The sequence below is a fragment of the Stenella coeruleoalba genome (assembly GCF_951394435.1).
Source record: "Stenella coeruleoalba genome assembly, chromosome: 19".
NCBI lineage: Eukaryota > Metazoa > Chordata > Mammalia > Artiodactyla > Delphinidae > Stenella > Stenella coeruleoalba.
The window spans coordinates 46,840,898-46,861,229 of record NC_137165.1 but is presented as its reverse complement, the minus strand read 5'-3'; the positions used below and the strand labels follow the sequence as shown (position 1 = coordinate 46,861,229).

At 45.7% G+C, this 20,332-nt stretch overlaps 1 protein-coding gene across 2 annotated transcripts in view; it reads left to right on the top strand.

Moving 5' to 3' along the window:
- The window catches only part of TEX2 (testis expressed 2), a 107,642-nt gene extending 87,741 nt beyond the window's left edge, over positions 1-19,901 (top strand). For both annotated transcript variants that reach the window (XM_079903656.1, XM_079903657.1), the window contains exons 8-12: positions 5,210-5,342; positions 11,475-11,600; positions 13,238-13,447; positions 15,748-15,868; positions 17,551-19,901. In XM_079903656.1, coding sequence (XP_079759782.1) covers positions 5,210-5,342; positions 11,475-11,600; positions 13,238-13,447; positions 15,748-15,868; positions 17,551-17,673 — 713 coding nt within the window. In that variant the 3' untranslated portion in view covers positions 17,674-19,901. The remainder of the gene's footprint in view (positions 1-5,209; positions 5,343-11,474; positions 11,601-13,237; positions 13,448-15,747; positions 15,869-17,550) is intronic.
- Positions 19,902-20,332: the final 431 nt, after the last annotated feature.

Sequence of the window (20,332 nt, the reverse complement as noted above, 5' to 3'; positions counted from 1 at the left end):
ACTTGGATTGGGGCGGGGAGGAGAGACTCTGATTTGGGACTGTGTTGACCTTGAAAGGTGGAGCTGTTTCCAAGAACGGTTACAGGTAGACAAAACCAAAAATGACATCTGTCCTAGGGGACACATCCAATTACAAGGAATAATACTAGTTTTCTGCAGCATCTGAGTGAGCAGTATGGCACCAGTCTGTTTGCCAGGGACGAAACAAACGGTCACTGATGTGGTCGTCTAAGAGCTGAATAACTCAAACATCTGTTCTTGGTAAAATCAGTGTATTATTAAATCTTCCATTTTAAGAGCTTTTGTTTTTTGGATGCCAAATGTTGGCTTTCAGAGTGAAAATCAGCCATCAGTTACGGGTACAGGGATAGTGGAGGAGCAGGTAACATGAGCCAGACCCTGTGAGCAAGGCTTTAGGGCCTCTTACCTCCTCCTGAGCAACCCCTGCCCCATTAAACCTGTTCCAGTGAGACTGAGGCCTTTTAGCTATTTTAATAGTAAATACGACAGTGAACTGCTGAGTGAAAGTACTAGATTTATTCGAGCACAGTAGGACTGCTCCTGAGGCCATGGAGTCTATTAAATCAACTACCAGGGAGAAGGCGGAAGAACCTCTGTTCTACTCGTCTCTGGTGACATGTACCAGGGCATGTGTACTATCTCTGCTGGCATCTAGGTCTGCTCTGTACCAGGTGGCCCAGGCCGTCGTTACTCTTCTTCAGGCATAAACTTCCAGAGGACAGGGATTCACTTCAGTGTCTTGAGCTCTGATAGCTTGCGTTAAGAACTAAATAAACATTTTGAGGTGGAGCGAGCAGTAGCTTTTGCCACAGTCTGAGTAGCAGTGGTGGTAACTGATCCTTCCCTCACGAGGCTGAAGAGAAACAGAAAAACAGCCCTCCGAGCTCCTCAAGTCCTTGTGTGAAGACTGACTGAAGTTTGTCATGTTCATTGTTAGTTGTGTTTCCCTTGTAGCCAGTGAAGGGCCGGTTTTTTAGGGACTTGTTGGTAATCAGGTGCCACCCTTCGCCACTGGACAGCCTCACAATGTGAAGACCCCTCATGTGGTGGAGATTGTTACGGACTGAATGTCTGTGTTCCCCCCAAACTCATATGTTGAGGCACTAACCTGCAATGTGATGGTATTTAGAGATGGGGCCTTTGGGGTGATTAAGTTTAGATGAGGTCATGGTGGGATTAGTGCCCTCATGAGAAGAGAGACCAGAGAGATAGCTCGCTCGCTGTGCCACATGAGGACACGGGAGAAGGCAGTTGTCTGCAGGCCAGGAACAGAGCCCTCACCAAGAATGAATCGCCAGCACCTTGATCTTGGACTTGCAACCTCCAGAACTGTGCCAAATAAATGTCCGTGTTTCAGCCACGCAGTTTGTGGTATTTTGTTACAGCAGCCTAAGAAGACTAAGACCAGACCCTTTGTGTTCATGCCCTTTCCAGAGAACCTCTCAGGACTGGCTGCCTTACGCGTATTTAAAGATTTAAAAAATTGCCTTGCTCCTTAACTTCTGGTTTTTGTCCTTGATCACTACCAAGACCAGATGGTTACAGGAAGCAACATTTTAAATGAAATGCCTCACAAGCAAGTCTTAACCTTTGTCAAGAGCCCAGAAGAAAAAGCTCTGTTCCCGCACTCACCCAGGCGAGGAACATGCAGCTCGTTAGGGTTAGGGTGCCACTCAGAGCACAGTGTCTGTCCCCACTTCACAGTGTTGCTACATTTGTCCTCATTGAGAAGACAGCCTTTCTAGTAACTGCTGATGTCGTCTTTCAGTCCTGCAAGGTGGGAGCTCCTAACTCACCCTTTATGTAACCACGTGGTTTCGGCTCTCGCTACGTGCACTCCAAGGTTTTCAGGGAGCTTTTTGCCACTGAATCATTGTCACAGACGCGTGTTTTTCTTTGCACCTAATGTTAAAATTGTCATCTTACCCTCATCTGAATGCAAGCACGTCGTATTAAGATAACTTGTTTGAATGTTTGCAGTTTATATCTGTATTTAAAGATTCTCAAACCATTCTTGACTCCTTCATATCTACACTGAGAATGGGGGCTGAGCAAGGCCCCTGGGTGGGCCTCATGGAACATCTACAATGATACAAGAAACAGGCTTCATCCCCTACGCAGGAGCTTGGTCGGATGTCCTCGCCTTGCCCGCTCCCCAGCCTGGACAGGGCTCTCTGGCTGCCCAGTGCAGCCTCTTCCCTCTGGCCCCGTGTCCTCCTCTGGTCTGGTCCCCGTCTGCTATGGCAACAGCAGCAAGCTAGGCTGTAGCTCAGAGTGGTTAGAAGAAGGAAGTGGCTGGTGATGGATGAGAAAGGGGAGAGCCCTGCCAGGATGCAGCAAGAGCCAGGCTGTACAAGCCGTGTGGCCTCCCCTGTACAGATGAGGAGGCCGGTGCCTAGACACTGAGAAACTTCCAGGGGAATTCAAGCCCCGGTCCATGTGACTGGACTCCATGTGCTTTTCCCTCTTCCCAGCCTCAGCTCCCGGCAGGGGGGCTGGACCACAGGTAATTGAGTAGAATGTCCCGATGATTGGGCTGTGGGCCAGCTGTTTACCAAACCTGTGTCCATATCCCCTCATTTAAAAAACAGACAAACAGAACCTTCCACTTTATTATAACAAGTAAAATTCTGGTGCCTTTAATATGACAACCTTCGAAGGCAAATACATACTAGTAATATTTATTGGAAACCTGACTGGGATTTTCAAAGGAAATGATTATGTCTGAATACATACCGCAACCAGGTAGTTTGAGTCTATTGATTCTCAAGTTAAATAAAGCTGGCGATATACAAGAAGAAATATCTTCTTTATTGATGTTCCATTTATATTGAGTTTAAAATCTACTAATATCAAGCCTTTTGCCCTAATACCCTGTCTGCTGGAAGTGATTAATGACTAAATGTCTTTATTAAAGCAGATGTGCCCTTTATTTCCAGTAACACTGCCTCTGAAGAGCAAGCTAATTAATGATTTTTAAATGTTTAATGTAAGCAAGAAATAAAGCAGTTTTGTGTGTTGCTGCAAAGAAGACATTCACAACTGATCTGCATATCACTTAATTAAACCAGGTCATTCACAGAAAATAATTATCTTCAATTATGATAAAAAGAATTTGGTGAAAGCAAAATGGAAATTATTCTGCCTTTAGTGAGGAGTTACACCAATAGCGCTTACTGAAGCTAAGAAAGCAATTATCTGAGGTGGTGGCCAAACGGGATAAGTTATTTACTGTAATTGCTTGGAAATGCGGCTGTGTGTGAACAGTGGTTTTAGATTAATTTCCTGCTTCCTTTTAGATATTGTCATTTGTCTTATGAGGATCTATAAAACTTTATTTACATTTAAACACCCACTTGAAGGACCATGTTTTTTTTTTTCACTGTATTATTGATTTATTCTTTTTGCATTTTAAAAAAGTTACACTTGTTGAATATACTGTTAGTACCCACAAGCCAGCTAGCAGATCTGGTTTTTTTTAATTAATTTTTTTTTATATAGCAGGTTCTTATTAGTCATCAATTTTATACACATCAGTCTATACATGTCAATCCCAATCTCCCAATTCATCACACACACACACCCGCCCCCCCGCGCTTTCCCCCCTTGATGTCCATACGTTTGTTCTCTGCATCTGTGTCTCAACTTCTGCCCTGCAAACTGGTTCATCTGTACCATTTTTCTAGGTTCCACATACATGTGTTAATATACGATATTCGTTTTTCTCTTTCTGACTTATTCACTCTATGACAGTCTCTAGATCCATCCACGTCTCAACAAATGACCCAATTTCGTTTCTTTTTATGGCTGAGTAATATTCCATTGTATATATGTACCACATCTTCTTTATCCATTCGTCTGTTGATGGGCATTTAGGTTGCTTCCACGACCTGGCTATTGTAAATAGTGCTGCAGTGAACACTGGGGTGCGTGTGAGGACCATGTTTTGATGGGAAGTCCATGAGGTGTTACAGAGCTTGGACTCGGTTAAGTCACAGCATAGTCTGTCCCACCTGCTGAATCATAGGACCCTGGGGTAGAAAAGGTTGTGAGATGACTGACCCCTATTTGCATTTTAGACTTCTGGTCAGTGGCCACTTCTGCTTGGTGGACCTTCCCAGTGAAATTCCGCAAAGCCAAAAGCCTCTAAGATATGCTCTATGCTCTCATTGACATGAGTGTCTTTTCTAAGGAACAGGTGGTTTTTTGTTTTCTTTTTTAACATCTTTATTGGAGTATAATTGCTTTACAATGGTGTGTTAGTTTCTGCTTTATAACAAAGTGAATCAGCTATACATATACATATATCCCCATATCTCCTCCCTCTTGCATCTCCCTCCCTCCCTCCCTATCCCACCCCTCTAGGGGGTCACAAAACACCGAGCTGATCTCCCTGTGCTATGCGGCTGCTTCCCACTAGCTATCTGTTTTACATTTGGTCATGTGTATATGTCCATGCCACTCTCTCACTTCGCCCCAGCTTACCCTTCCCCCTCCCCGTGTCCTCAAGTCCATTCTCTACATCTGCGTCATTAAGGAACAGGTTTTTCAACTAAGGTACAAAGTGGTTACCCAACTTTATCTAGATAATCCTGGGGCTTGAACACGAATTCTTTTGATTCCATTCCTACGCAATTTCCAGAAAGAAGAGGGTTCTAAAAGGTTTTGTCACCAGCCTTATCATACCAAGCTAAACCTGAACCATTTTCTGTGCCCCTCCCCTCCCCCACCCCCAAACAATAGATAATTTTAAGAAAGACAGTGGTTCTCACTTGTGTCTTTAAAGAGCCCAGCTTGCTGTGAAGTCTCTGCACCTCTCTTCTGCCTCTAACCAGCTGGGACAACGCAGACCTCGTCCTGGCTTTGCCCTGGCACAAGCCATGTCCTCCTGCTGGGAGTGTGTTTCTTACCCAAAGTGAGAAGAACCCAGAGGACAGGACCCTGAGCTCACTGTGACCATTTTAACGGATGTTGAAATACTGGCAATTTGCCAGATGCTTGAACTGTTTCCAGAAACTTTTCTTTTCACGGTCTCTTCTTGCATGCATTGGCAGTACAGGCAATATATATAGACTTTCAATGTGATACCTACTTAGATACTTTAAAATATAAATTTTAATCTGTCACTTATAGTCATGTTTTTCCAGTGGGGGGGAAAAAACCTTCTGTTTTTTCACCATTTCTCCAGGACTCTGGATCGATTTGGAAATGTCCTACAACGGGTCCTTTCTGATGACTCTTGAGACCAAAATGAATTTGACCAAACTAGGTAAAGAGCCTCTTGTTGAAGCCCTGAAGGTTGGAGAAATTGGCAAAGAAGGGTAAGGGGCTATATGAATTTACTAACCCAACCCTGGGGAACCGCCTCCTTCCTCGAGCCCTTGAGAAGCAGCTTGAATGTGTGTAGCCCCGATGTTGAGCGCGAGCTTCATGTAAGTGCTTCCTGGCCCCGGAGGATTTCAGGGAATAGTTTCCTGGTTTCACCCCCTGCAGACTGTGAGTCCCCGCCTCTGCTCAGTGCCGTAGGCCTTGGTGCTGCCAGTGGAGCTGCCAGTGGAGCATACAGTGTCGATTACCTGGAAAGCATCCCTGACTCAGACCAGCCGGGCAGGCTGCACAATAAGATGCTTTGTGAAGAGAAGCATCATCCAGCAGGTTCCTCCTTCAGCTTTGCAGCCACGCACAGCACTGTGTGGGCCAGGCTGAGGTGCTTCAGGGGGCTGCCTGCTGTAATCACAGCGTCAGAGTTATTTATAATTAGACGATTGATCTTGTAGCCAAGAGGGTGCTCCTAAAGTGTTTGGAGACGCCTTTCCCCTAAATAATACAATGTCTATTTTCTTAGTAAACTCCTCTCTTTGTAGAAGATACTGCATCTGTTGCCGAGTTTGTCTAATTTAGTAAATATTTCCAATTTGTGAGATAGTTAATGAAGCTGATTCTTTTTCTTAGATGCCTGGAATGGATAAGCTGGAACTGTCACATTCCCACACACCTTAAAAACGACTGCTTCAGACTACACGTTTAAATTATATTATTGTTTTTACCAAACTAAAAATGCTGATTGGAGTCTGCTTCTCACATCTTCAGCCCCTTTGCATGGAATTAGCAGTACAGTGATCGGAAAATGCCACAAGGAGCCACCTTCTCAGCATCTAAATATAAATATGAGACACAGGCTCTTAGATGTTTGCTATATTATGATGCTGACCTGATGCTTGTATTCATACTTGTGGTGAAAGCACAGTAGATGGGGGAGTTGGATCATACATTTGAGAACGTTCTTTCACTAAGGTGATTCCGAGTTGTCCAGGTGACTTAATGAAAATGTTCGTATTTTAAATTTTGGAGAATTTCACTTGCTGTATGCAGTCTAACCTGTATCTGTGCTATTTTCCTTTCACTTTTCTACTGTTTTGTTAAAATGTGTTTGGATTCGGCAATCTGTGGATTGTGTTTTCCGGTGAGTGGTATTGATCAGCCCTCCATGTAGCATTTCATACCCCATCAGTGCTGAGCCTCATTCGGCCCCATGTGACACCGCGAGGAAGCTTGTCCTTTCATCATGTTCCCCAACATAAAGGCACCGTTTGTAGACCTGAGTGGATTGAGATCAGGAGCATTTAAGAGGCTTTCCTGGGGGGAGAGTCGTACAGACTTCCTTGATTCGTATTTCCGGGGTCCTGATCTAGCCCTCTAGTCAGACTCAGCTTCTGTCCCCAGCTGTCCCGACCCCGACGCCATGCCCAGCTGAGCGCCATCAGGCCAGCCTTGGGACAGCAAAGTTGCAGAACCAGCTGCCAGTAAAACCAAGCACCTTAGGCAGAAGCAGTCTTGAAAATGAGCTCTGACTAACCGGGAGCAGGACAGAGCAGACTTCGGTCAGGAGCATTTGTGCAGGGAGCCGTTTCTGGAAACAGCCCTGTGCTGGCCCAGGGCTGCTGGGACTCCATTGGAAAGAGGGGTCTTGGGAGCAGGTAGGGCCCCACCACAGCCAGGTCCCTGAGATCCTTGCCACTGAGGCATTCCATGTTCACTGTTATTCATGCAGCTCTCTTGGCACAATTTCAAGTTCATAAACTCAGCTGATTGGAGGACAGACACGTTTCTGAGCAAGCAGTGCTTCTCTAGACTGCATGAAAAAAGTCCTCTGCGTTAGGATTATAATGGTATTATATTTAATTTATAATATATATCTAAAGCACCATTTTTTTCCAGTAGAGTCTGGTATAAAATGTTTTGCTTCTTCCTGTGAGGGTGTTAAATTTTATGTTGATGTGTAATTGGCTGTCATTTAATTTTAAAAGCAAGGAAAAATACAATCTCAAAGCACTTGGGAGGAAAACGCCTGGATAAATGAATCCTTAACCCTTTTTTGCATAAAGGACCCCCTTGGGAATCTGAGAGCTCTGGATCCTTCCCCCAGAGAATGCCTACACATGCACCGTTTGGCTCACAATTTCTGGGAGCTTCGAGAGCCTCTCAAAAGCCCATCCATAGCTAAGAGCCTGATCCCAGAAGTGATTCTAGCATCACTTCTCCTCCTCAGTCAGGAGCTATGGAATCGCCCTGAGGCTGGATGCCAGAGGAGAGGCAGAGCCCCTGCACCTGTGGCTGTTACTGAGCGTGTGATCTTTGGTTTCCTTGAGGAAGCCTCTCCTAGAGCAGCACGTGTGAGTGGTGGGTCCGCGGCAGCCCTTTCCTCCAGGCCCTCCCTTTAGCCCGTGGCCGCCTGTCCAGGGCCTCACTTCTGGGCAAGGGCTTGTCCCCTGCCGTCCTGCTCTGGCAGGGCCTCTGCTTTGTCTCGCTGCTTTTGTCTGTCCCCCTTCAAGTGTGCAAATGACTGTGCCGTGGGGAGTACCTGAGGAGGTGCTGCTCAGCCTGTGGGAAGTCCTGCTTACTGTAGAAAGTTTGTAAGGACCCTGAGGCTGGTGGTAAGAAACTGAAGTCTGTGTCGCTTCACTCTAGTGAAGGCCTTTCCCTCTGAAATGTGGGTACCCTTTATATTTGCAGACATTTTTCCTTGAGTCTTTGTATTTCCCGAATAGTCTTCTTGTTACACATTGTAGTTACAGTGACTTTGGGGCGATAGACACTCAAAATGGAATTCAGGTGGTGAGCTGGGCAGCCTGAACTTTAGGAATTGGCCTGAAGGGGACCTAAGCGAGTCAGGAAGGGGAATGTGCTGCTCGTTGGCTGCTCTTTAAATGCACATCGGGGCGGGCGTTTCCTGGAAGGCCCTTGGCCCGTCCGTGCTCTACCACGGCAGCCTGGGCTGGCGTGCAAGTCCCTGCATGGGGCCCCCACCCCGACCCCTGTATTGGGCCGCTAGTCCCCGGTGTACCCGGGTCCACCACCCCGCCCCGAGGCCCTGATATTCTGGGAGCCCAGTGCTTGTCACCCACGCCGTGACTCAGTCTAGCTCTGGGGGTGTACGTGCACGTGTGTGTGGCAGATACATGGGCCCGACTTCTGTTAAAGGAAACGAATGCACTTTCGTGAGCGTGGGCCCCCTCCAAGCAGTCCTCACTGGGCTGTTTAATCTAATTATGCACCCTTCACTTAAAGCATTTTTTGGAGCTGCTTTTTAGAGTTGCCTCCGGAGTCTGTGACATTCCTTTAAGTATTCTGAGTGACAGCAAATCTTCCTACTTTCTAGATGGATTGGATCTTTGAGAAATTGCCAGACGTCGTTCAGAGGTGATGGTGATTATGAGACTAAGAAATTAAATGTTTTGTTCAAGACAGAGAGTATCAGTGATAAAATAACGCACTTTTTCTTATGTGTCCGACTGCAAGCGCATTTCCAAAAAGATTTTTAGCAGAGGCAGCAAAACTGGAATAAGCCCTTTAAGGTGACTCTTGAGAGGATATTACACTTATCTCGAATTCTAAGGTGTGTTTAAAAAAGTAGGCTTACCGTGTTCTAGCACATCTTATATAAGAATGTGCAGGGTGTCTTTCTCTGAAATTCATCATAAGGTTGAGATCACAAAATGCATGTTCGGTGATAAAACTTGAATATCTGCCAAATATTTAATTACACTTTTAATTAGTAAGTATTGGGTGCTGCATAGTACAGCCCCCTATGCCGAGAGGAGAGGTACCATTTGGTCACAGTCAGAATTTCATGTCATCTGATCTGTTTTAACTGACAGAGCATTGTCTAAATGATTAACTTCAAGCCACAAAATTTGTCCTGTTCTCTGTCCTGTGGAGGATTAATTCAGGAACCCGAGAGCTCACTGCAGTGCTCAGCCTTTGGCATCTTCTGCCCCAGGTCTGGAGGCTGCCAGATGACAAATACCAGTGGGGACAGAAGGGGACAGTGGTTCTGCGGGTCTCACTGTGGTCCAGGATGCTGAGGCAGCCTTTTGTGCTCTGTACCTTCCTTACCTGGCAGCACGAGGTCTGAGCCAGGGGGCGCAGTCGTTTTACTGATGGAGAAGTAAGATAGGTTTCTGAGATGGTCGTGTTATCTTTGGGGACTTAGCTCCCTGACTGTCTTCGTCCCAAGACCCAGTGCAGGCTTTCTTGGGAATCATATTTTACCTTTTATGTAAAAGCAGAGCTCTGTGAGGGCTGCCTAACCCTGGAAAGCGCTGAGATGGTTTTGTGACCAGCACACACACGTGAGCATTTCCTGGACTAGCCTGGCTTCTGACGGAAGGAGGAGGAGTCGGGTGCTGTCCCCGCGGCCGGGGACAAGAGGCCTTTGTGTCTGCAGAGGGAGTTTCCCTTTAACGCTGTGCTCCAGCCTGTTGGCTAGAGCGCTGGCTCTAATGTTTCAGGGCCAGGATCAAGGAGGATCCGGGTGTCCTGCCAGGGAGGACATTTGTGCTCGGTCCTCTTACAGCCGGGCTCCTGTTTCAGGGCGGAGATTTCAGTGCCCTCTTCCCAGTGCTGGGGCCTCTGCTGGGCCTTCAAGTCCACACTGGCGGGTGTGCTCTGCCCTTGGGTGCCCTTGGCCCTTGTTGGCCAGGAGATGACTGCCCCCGTGGGCTTCTGGTGGCCCAAGGAAAACCCCAAAGGGTTACGCCCGCAGGAAGATGGGACCTAAGCTGCGCTGCCTTCCCCTGTCCTGGTGATTTTTCTCCTTATCAAAAATACAAGGCCCCCACGTGCCACAACTAAGAAGCCTGTGAGCCGCAACTGAGACCCAATGCAACCAAAAAAAAAAAAAAAAAAAAAAATACGAGGCCCACGCTCTGCCTAGTGACCATTTGGTAGCTTAATTGTGTTCATTCTGTCCCCATTAAGTCTCTGAGCCTCAGAGATGGGCCCTGCTTTCTGCCTCTCTGAAGCAAAGCCACCATCCAGGGAGGGAGCTGCCTTCTTTGGGGCCCAAGCTTGGCCAGGAACCCCCAGGGCCCTCACAGGGGAACCTTGATCACTGGCTGCTGCCAGTGATCCAGTGGAAACTGAGGCTCTACCCTGGAAAGATTAACGAGGGACATTGCTCTTTGGTGAAGTTTTTTATTACTTCATTTTAAAAACGTGGTTTTTTAAATATAAATTTATTTATTTTTGGCTACAGTGGGTCTTTGTTGCTGTGCATGGGCTTTCCCTAGTTGTGGCGAGCAGGGGCTACTCTTCTTTGCGGGGCGCGGGCTTCTCATTGCGGTGGCTTCTCTTGTTGCGGAGCATAGGCTCTAGGCGCGCGGGCTTCAGTAGTTGTGGCTCGCGGGCTCTAGAGCGCAGGCTCAGTAGTTGTGGCGTATGGGCTTAGCTGCTCTGCGGCATGTGGGATCTTCCCGGACCAGGGCTCAAACCTGTGTCCCCTGCATTGGCAGGCAGATTCTTAACCACTGCGTCACCAGGGAAGCCCTAAAAATCGGTTTTAAATTAGTACTTTTCTTGAAAAGTTCCTGGGTTCTCATGTCAGTTGCTTCCTAGAGTCCCTTGAGATTTGTTGGTTGTTGGCTTTTTCTGTGACCTTCAGGAGCTGGGGCAGGTGTGGGCTAGGATACGTAATTTCACTAGGAAGGAGTCTTGAGCCAAAACTAACAGGAGGAAACTAAGCCAAAAAGCATAGTTGTTGAACTCAGCCAGAGTCAGGGGACTTGCCTGAACATCCCCGTCATCTGTGAGGTGGTCATGGCGCCAACATGAGCTGTCCCCTCCCCCGTGCAACCATCGCTCTTTCCACTCACCCTCCCATTGGCTACGCTGCACTGTTGACGAGATCACTGCATTTTGTGTGGACTGCATCACACTCGCATCACCTGTCTTTCTGACGCATGCACAGAATCCAGCCCTTCAGGCCCAAGTCCTCTGCGGTCCTGCCGGGGACTTGGCACTGAAGGGTCTCCGGGAGGACCAGGCCAATCCGAGGACTCTTGGATTGGGCCTCTTCTGTCTGGGCTGGGTGGGGGAGAGTGATGACGCGGTAGCAGTGGTGGCGGTGGAGCCTGGCGCTGGGCCAGCTGCCGTGGTGACTCTGCCCTGATCAGTTGCAGGCCCAGGGCCTTCTGTCTGGCCGACAGCGACGAGGAGTCCTCCAGTGCTGGCTCCTCTGACGAAGACGACGCACCAGAGCCTGGCGCAGGAGACAAACCGCTTCTCCCAGGGGCTGAAGGGTGAGTGGATCCAGCTTCTGGGGTCTTCAGGGGTCGGGGCTGCAAGTTGGGAGTGAGCTTTTATTGTCTTTTCCTCTCTGATCTTCCTTCCTCCTTCACTTTGAGTGAATGATTTTTGCATTAATAACTAAAAGCCAGTGGGATAAAATTTCATGCCCCAAAGCAAAAGACCTGAATAGCTTTCCCTAATTAAGAGGGCCCAGACCAAAATGGTTTTCTTGGGCCGTTGGAATAAATAACAGAATTGAAGGGCGTGTTTATCACAAGGAGCACAGATTACACAACAGCTCCCCCTGGTGTGGATAGGGAGCATTACTTACCTTCTGGCGGGTCACACTTGCTGCTGTTGAGCTTTTAGCTCCTACAATGTTGAAACATTCAGGTGATTTCTTCGGTGAATTTTGAAAACGTGGGTCACTTAGCTGATCTTTTGGATCATGAACTACATTTTGGTGGCTCCCTTTGCCTGTTACTTGGACTGCTGAATGATCAAAGTGTTAAGGCTGCCTCTCTGTAAGGATCTTTTAATTATTTAAAGTGAGTGAAGAAACTAAAATGATAAAGAAACCAGGTGATTCAGAAGTATTTGTAAGAAAATATCAACCTATTCACTTTTGAAATCCTACAGAAGATGAAAAGAGAATCTAGATGTTTGAGGAATTGGGACTAAAGTTTGTGTGCATTATTTAAACTCTCCCCACCTGACCTTCTTAAGAATAATTGCTTTTGCCTACACACATACCCATACTATTCCTGACACTCTGGAACTGTGGAGGGTTTTAAGAGCAAATATCCTCTCTTCATAGGGCAGTCTTAGGTAGATATGACCTGATACAGGAGAGCTTGCTTTCCTGGGCTGCTGGCATATCAGCTGGATGCAGCTTTTTTCTTTAGATGCTCCTGAGCCCTTTGACAAGTCGTTGCTGCTCAGAGTCGCTGTGACACCATCTAAAAGGCAGATGTTTTACTGTGTTTTGTGGCCGTGTTAATGCAGCCTGATTTCTTATTTGCTATGTAGAGATGGTGAGATTTTGCTCAGAGGACACTGGATTTATATTCAGTATTTGAAGGTTATAAAGGAGAGCAGGTGAGATGCCTTCCCTGCTTGCACTGTGAGAACTTGGTCTGACTCGCCATTGTCAAGACTCAGGCTCTATCTGATGTCTGCACCTTGTCTAAAGTTGTAGTTCTCTGGACTTCCCTGGTGGTCCAGTGGTTAAGACTCCGTGCTTCCACTGCAGGGGCACAGGTTCGATCCCTGGTCGGGGAACTAAGATCCTGCATGCCATGCAGCGCAGCCAAAAATAAATAAATTAAATTAAATTTAAAAATAAATAAAGTAGTAGTTCTCACCTGGGGGTTATTTTGTCCCCCCCCCCAGGGACATTTAGCCATGTCCAAAGACATTTTTTATTGTCATATCTGTGGGGGAACGTGCTATTGACATCCAGTAGGCTGAGGCCAGGGATGCTGTTAAACATCTGGCAACATCCACAACAAAGAATCGCCCAGTCCACTGTGTCAGTGGTGCTGCAGTTGAGAAACTCAGGTCTAAAGTCAGGTGAACACAGAGCCACCAACTTGTTTGTGAAGGAACAAAATCTGTACTAACACCCGTCTGTGTCCCTCATTTAAAGGTATGTTGGAGGTCACCGAACAAGTAAGATTATGAGGTTTGTTGATAAAATTACCAAGTCAAAATATTTCCAAAAAGCAACGGAGACAGAGTTCATTAAAAAGAAGATTGAAGAAGTCTCCAATACACCACTGCTGCTAACTGTAGAAGTACAAGAATGTAGAGGAACCTTGGCGGTCAACATTCCACCTCCCCCGACTGACCGAATATGGTGCGTAGAGGGCCCCTCGGGGTCAGCCAGTGATTCCCCTTCTTGCGTGACCATAAAAATCCCATAAAAATTGCTGATCCTTGACATTATGGAAAGTACCTTCTCCTGGGAAGAAGCACTTCCAAACGTTTTTCATGGAACCTTAACATTAGTTGTAAATCTGATTCTGTCTTCTACTGTGAGTGGTTAATTCACATATAAAGACTCATCTTCACACGTTAGGAAGAGTTAAGGTTATTGGTGAATGAGCTGTTATTGGGATGAGCTGTTTCTATTCTTGGTCTTCCTCCTCTCTCAAGCCAACCCTTTCCACCAGTGAGAACAGCTATCATTTGTAGACCTCTTATTCTCTGCCTAGCCTGGGGTGTAACTGCTTCACCTGGCCAGTCCTCACAGCATCCTACGGAGATAGGGCCATCGTTATGCCCACCTTACAGATGGGGATCACACATCCAGCAGAGTCCTGGGTGGTTAGGGAAGACTTCCCCAGGTCAGATCTGGATGTTAAGGAGGCAGGAGCATGTGTGCTTGGTAACTGTGGTAGAAGGTCTACCCAGAGAGTTATCATTGGACTGAACCAGTGGGTCTTAACTCCACCTGCATATCACAGTCACCTGGGTGACTTGTTAAAGCTATGCCCAGCCCAGCCCCCAGGATTCAGCAGTTGGGGGGACTAAGCTAGGATTGAGAATCACTGAAATAAATTTTTCATGGGCCCAGCAGAAGAAAATCACTATCTATAAATCTCAATTTTAAATTGACATTCAAATGTGCATAAGGGTATACAGGGATTGCATAAAAGACCTCTTTGTACCATAAGCTACAGTCGTGTGAAAAAGATAGCTCTGTTCTGTTATAGAGTGAAACTAGCATGCTGGTACACAGCCTTAGTGTTCAGAAGGGCTTGTAGGAATGATCACAAAAGGATTTTTTAATTGACTGATCATTTAATGATGATATTGGTGTTTCCCAGTAAAAACTTTAAAATACCATTTTAGATTTTATTTTTAAAAAGTAATGTTTTCACTGGAAGAACATGAAGAAAACAGAAAAAAAAAGCCTGTAACCTTACCATCCAAAAATAACCAGTTAATAAGTAACTTACTGTACATTTTTCCAAGCCTAATAACAAATCTTTTTTAAATAGCAAGAGTTGATATGTTTCTTCCTCTTCCAAGCTTTGACTTAGGAGTTACAAATGCCACTGCTCAATGGGAGTTAAAATTAGAGACCTCTAGGCTAGTGCCACGCAGCGCATGCTCGAGTGCTGAACTGTTTGTTATTAATCCACAAAGATACGTATAGATATTGAGAGTGTTTAGAAACATTCATAGCAATTTGCCATTTTTATTGTACAGGGACCTCATCTTACTATGCTTTGCTTTCTTGTAGTTGCCGATATTGTGTTTTTTACAAATTGGAGGTTAGTGGCAACCCTGCATTGTCAGATGATGGTTAGCATTTTTTTAGCAATAAAGTGTTTTTCAATTGAGATATGTACATTGTTTTGCACACTTAATTGACTACAGAATAGTGTAAATATAACTTTTATATGCACTGGGAAACCAGAAATTCACGTGACTCACCTTATTGCAGTAATTAGCTTTATTGTGGTAATCTGGAACTGAGCCCACGGTATCTCCGAGGTGTGCCTGGATTCTTTAAAACATTGGTCCATGATGGGTTGAAGTTTTTAGTTTGATAACACACAGTCTCTTGACTGGATACCTTACCAACAATTCTGAGTGCCAGTCTGCTCCACTGAGAAGCCATAATTATGGTGTGGAGTGTGGAATGAAAAAGCAGGTTATAGAACGTTTCTATTTACGTATGCATATTAGGAGTGTGGGGAAAATTGATCCCACTTCTCTCAGTGGTCCTGTCTTGGTTATGAGACTCAGAGAGAGAATGTCTTTTATTTTCTGCTTTATACACTTGTATATTTTGGATTTTGTAACAGACATATCCTACTTTCATAAAAATCGAAACAAAGAAGATCCTTTCCATTTTAGGAAAAACAAAAACAAGAAACAATGCCCAGGTCATGGACTTTTCCGGTGGCATTTCCTGGCTTTCTTAGTTTGTCACAACTGTTCTCAGATCATCACGGCCCTGGGTCCAGGGACACAGGGAGTTCACAATTCATACTTGCTGCACTGAAGTGCTTTTTAGAAGGGATTTTCGGAAGAAGAGAACATTTAAGTAGTGATAAAGCCTTGTGTAAATGAGGAATGTTTGTTCTTGGTACTGTCCACTTCTTTTCTTTGATTCTAAATGTGGTTATTACTCGTCTTTAAAAGGTATGGTTTCCGGAAGCCACCACATATCGAGCTGAAAGCTCGGCCAAAACTTGGAGAGAGAGAAGTGACTTTAGTTCATGTGACAGACTGGATAGAGAAGAAACTGGAGCAAGAGTTTCAGGTACACCTGCAGTGTCATCTAGTGTTTCATGCTGAGGCTCTAAAGGCTCTGGGTAGAACAGAGGTTCTGAACTTCATGTGGGTCAGGATCCTCCTTGGAAAATCTGGTGAAAGCTATGGACCCCAGGAAAGTACACATATGATCAAATAGGCGTAAAGTTTCAGGTTCAGTTTCAAAAACTCTGAAACTCATCCACAGAAGCCTGTGAAGTAGTCTTTAGAGGAAACTCAAAAGGTAGGGGTCAAAGAGCAAAATGACTGTCTTGTACCAGTAGGCCTGGCGAGCCGTCCATCTGCTGGGGCTATCTTTGGACTTTTCCCCGGGTGGGGCCTGGAATTGGCCAGCTAGTAGCACGCGGGCTGTGGTGGTTCCTGCCCTTGTGTGGTACCCATCTTGCTTGGTTTGTTTTCAACAAACGAATTGTTTGTTTGTTGCAACAAACATTCCGCGTGTAGCTACCACCTACCCTGGAAGTCCAAAGATGAATCAGGCCTGTCCCTCCCCTGTGGATCTTCTAGGGTAGTCTAGAGATCTTCTGGAGTTGACTAAGCCAGAGCTCATTCTCTAAGCCTGTCTTCTGCATTCTGCCACCAAGGGAAATAGCAGTGTAGCTGAGGCCCTGGAATGAGCTGTTTCTATCAAATTTTTATCAGGTTTTTGAGGCATAGTTGTCTATTAAGGTTTTACGGATTAACAGACTATTTACTTTGTAGTAAATTTCAGCTTTTGAAGAATACCGGTATTATTTTTGCAGTAGTATATTTTGAGTTATTGCGTTTAAAATTATATATTTTTTTATTATTTAAAAGCTATAGGTTAAATATAACTAAAAACCAGTCTATGGAAAGCTTAATCTTATCTCCAAAAGGAAAAGTACTTTGAACCTAATTAGGGGAAAGACAATCTCATGCCTTCAGTTCTTTTCCTTTTTCTTACCTCCCTAGATCCTGCATTAGGAATTTGGGTGGGTCATCTCTTTTAGGGGTATTGGGATATTAGGGTCATCTCTTTTAGGGGGCAAACTTTGGTGCATGGTATTTTTGAGGCAAGTTGGGAAGTTGAAGGGTAACTGCTTGCATTCTCCCATGGCTGCCTGTTTTTGTTTTTGCTTTGGAAGAAAGCATTGCTGAAGTTGAATACATTGCCAAAATTCACTTATATAAAATAAGTTTATAAACAGATAGGCAAAGCACCATTACTGTCAATCACTCATTATCCTTTGGGTGTTCACTATAGTAGGATTTCTTTCATACGTAGCTTTAACTGGTTCTGGTTTGATAACACAAAAATTTAGCTTACATTTTTGTTGCTAGGATTTAAATGGATAAGTTGGCTTATGTGTGTTGGAATATGTGTTCTGGATATAGTAATTTGGAAATACTATGAGCAGCTTACGCTCTTAATTCTCTTAATGTTATTTATCAATTCATGAGTCATTTTATTATATGTACATGAAATCAAAGGCTGCTTCTTCCTCAGAACTTACTGGGTTCTTGTGTTCGTGCACTGGTGTGATACCTCAATGCTTTCTCAATATCATAGAGGAATTAGTTTGGAATGTGTAGGAAAAGTTGTTTCATATGTATTTTAAAAACTAGTCTAAAGCCTAAAATTATCAGAACACACTAGGGCAACTCTGAGAAAAGAGCATTCTTCCACATGCCTGTTCCTTCTTTCTACAGAAAGTTTTTGTCATGCCAAACATGGACGACGTTTATATCCCTATCATGCACTCAGCCATGGATCCTCGCTCCACTTCCAGCCTCCTGAAAGACCCACTGGTGGAGGCTGCTGATCAACTGTGATGGGTGCAGACCTGGTGTTCCCAGTATTATGAGATGAAGCTCAAGGTGTGGGGTTCTCGGCTGCCATCTGGGCTGTAGCACTGGCCTTTCCTCGTGCCACAGCTTCTGCCCTCTGCCTGCCGGGGCCCATCCCACTGGGAGGTGTCCAGTGAATGGGGTCCAGATTGCCTCCTGCGAAGCTTTGACTCAGCAAAGGAAAACTGGAAGGATCGTCACGGTGGATCCAGAGATTACAGGTGACCCCCACCATGGCTTTTCTAAGTCTACCAGTTTTTGTGGCAGCAAAAGAGCACATTAAGAGCGAAGCTGCACAGCTGGAAGGCTTCCCCTTGCCTCCTCGATGCCTCCAAAGCTTTTTCTCAGGCAGCCAGTGCAGTGGAATGTTTTCTCACTTTTACAGTTTGTGTGACGCAGCCCTCCACACCAAGAGAACGTCAGTGTGGTTACACATGTGGAGGGTGGGGAGTGGAATTTTGTCAACTATTTCTTTGGTGATAAAAAGATATGCATAGCAACTTACTCTTATCAATTGTGCGTTTTGGAAGCAAGTAGCCATAGAACATACACTCTAACACACTATCAGTTGGGGCGGGAACCGTGGGATTTATGTGACCATTAGGCAAAGCCATGAGATCAAACCATCCCACACCTTTTACCAAGGAGGTACAATCACCTGGTTTCTGACTAATCCCAAATGTTTTCCTGAGACTTGAGCATATGTGGAAATATCAAACAAACCTAATGACTGGACTGGGGTGGGGCCAGAAAGCCAGAGCCACCGTCCTTCCACCTGGCACTTGCTGTGAGCTCTGGGAAGCTTTAAAGAGGCATCTTAAATGCTTTGTTAACCTGATTGGTTTGGGATGTTTTGTGGGCAGTTTCCTTTTCTGATGGCCAAAACCGGAGACTGCTCTCTATCATCTCGAGTCAAGACGATGCTGATGTTTGCTCAGCATCAAACACTACAGATCTCAAAATTACCGTGACATTTAACGTTGCCAACTCTATTTTGTGCATTTGTGTCAGAACATTTAGTTTACAGGTTTCGGGGCTCTCTCAAACTGTGTAATTTGCTTTGAGAAGTACACTCAATACAATTTTTTAATTGTTTAAAGCTGCATTCAACATCAAACTTACCTTGGGTTAACTTTTGACAACTTACATCTGTGGACAAAGCTAATAGTGGCTTTTTAAACAGCAACAGCACCTTGCCTGAACGGGACTTTAAAGAAATTAATATATTGAAAAAAACATATTTGAACCCTTATTTGATTACTTTAACTGTACCATTAAAACATTTGACTTAAATTATCGGACCATTCCAGTCAGTGTACTGTTCTGATTTCTCATTGTGTAGGCCAATTTGCCTGTCAGTGCGCATGTCTTGTTCGCTGGTCTTATAATTTTTGTGCAATAATTAAAGGCAAAAGACTAGATGCACTATTGTGTAGAGATTACACATGACTGTACCCTATTGCACTTAATCAAATAGTATGTGGGGATTTACAATCGCTTGCATTGTTTCACAAAATAAATGTCTCATGTCAAATACTAGATAAGCATCTAAGTCATTTCTACTTGATCCTGCTTAGATAATAGGAACAGAATAAACTGTGGTACAGCATAAACCTGGGCCCTCAGCTGCCAGTAGCAGCTTGTTTCTTGGGCCGTCACTGGACCCGTCCTGTTGGAGGATCCAAAGTAGACCACACCCTGATACAAGGAAGGCGCTAATTATCCTCGATTCGTATTTTTTAAAGTCCTGCTTTTGGGGCTTCCCTGGTGGCGCAGTGGTTGAGAGTCCGCCTGCCGATGCAGGGGACACGGGTTCGTGCCCCGGTCCGGGAGGATCCCACACGCCGCGGAGCGGTTAGGCCCGTGAGCCATGGCCGCTGAACCTGCGCTCCACGACGGGAAAGGCCACAACAGTGAGAGGCCCGTGCACCGCAAAAAAAAAAAAAACAAGAAAAAACCCTGCTTCTGAGCTAGAGTTTACACCAACTGCCTACTAATCCTGCTAACTTGGGACCCCCTCCATTTAGTACCAAAGGGGCTAGACATGGCACTTGTGCATACCTGCCCTTCAACACGTGCTGCCTTGTACTCAGAAATGATGCACGTTTCACCTAAATCCAGGAGGCATCGTTATCACCTAGAATGTGGATTACGAAGGAGTGATTGTGCATTTATTCAGGTGCCTATGTTGTGCCCCGCAATGCACAAAACCGTCATTGTGAGCTGTTCAAGCTATCTGGGGCATAAGCAGTTGACCCTAAACGGCGGTTTTTCTAAGTGGTCCGCGAACACACCTCAGCCAGACGAGTTCAGCCCATGCAGCTCAGGACCGGGAACCAGTTCGTGTCAAGTGCACTACAGCCTTCACTCAAGCTGTTTAAGGCCACAGCCGGATTCTCATCTCCCCTCCCTGCAGACGCCCTCCCCGCCGCGGTTAAATGAACCTGCCCGTCTCACTGATTTCCACGGAGAGAACACTCGGACTCACAGCACAGGCACAGGAATAAGCAAAGACTGCAGGACCCCCGACGCCTTCCCCAGCCCCCCACCCCGGCAGCCCAGTGCCGCAGTGTAGCTCGCGGTTAAAAGGGCCGCCGCCGCGGGGGCAAGACGGCCCCAGTTATGCGCAAGCGCGTGCTGCTCT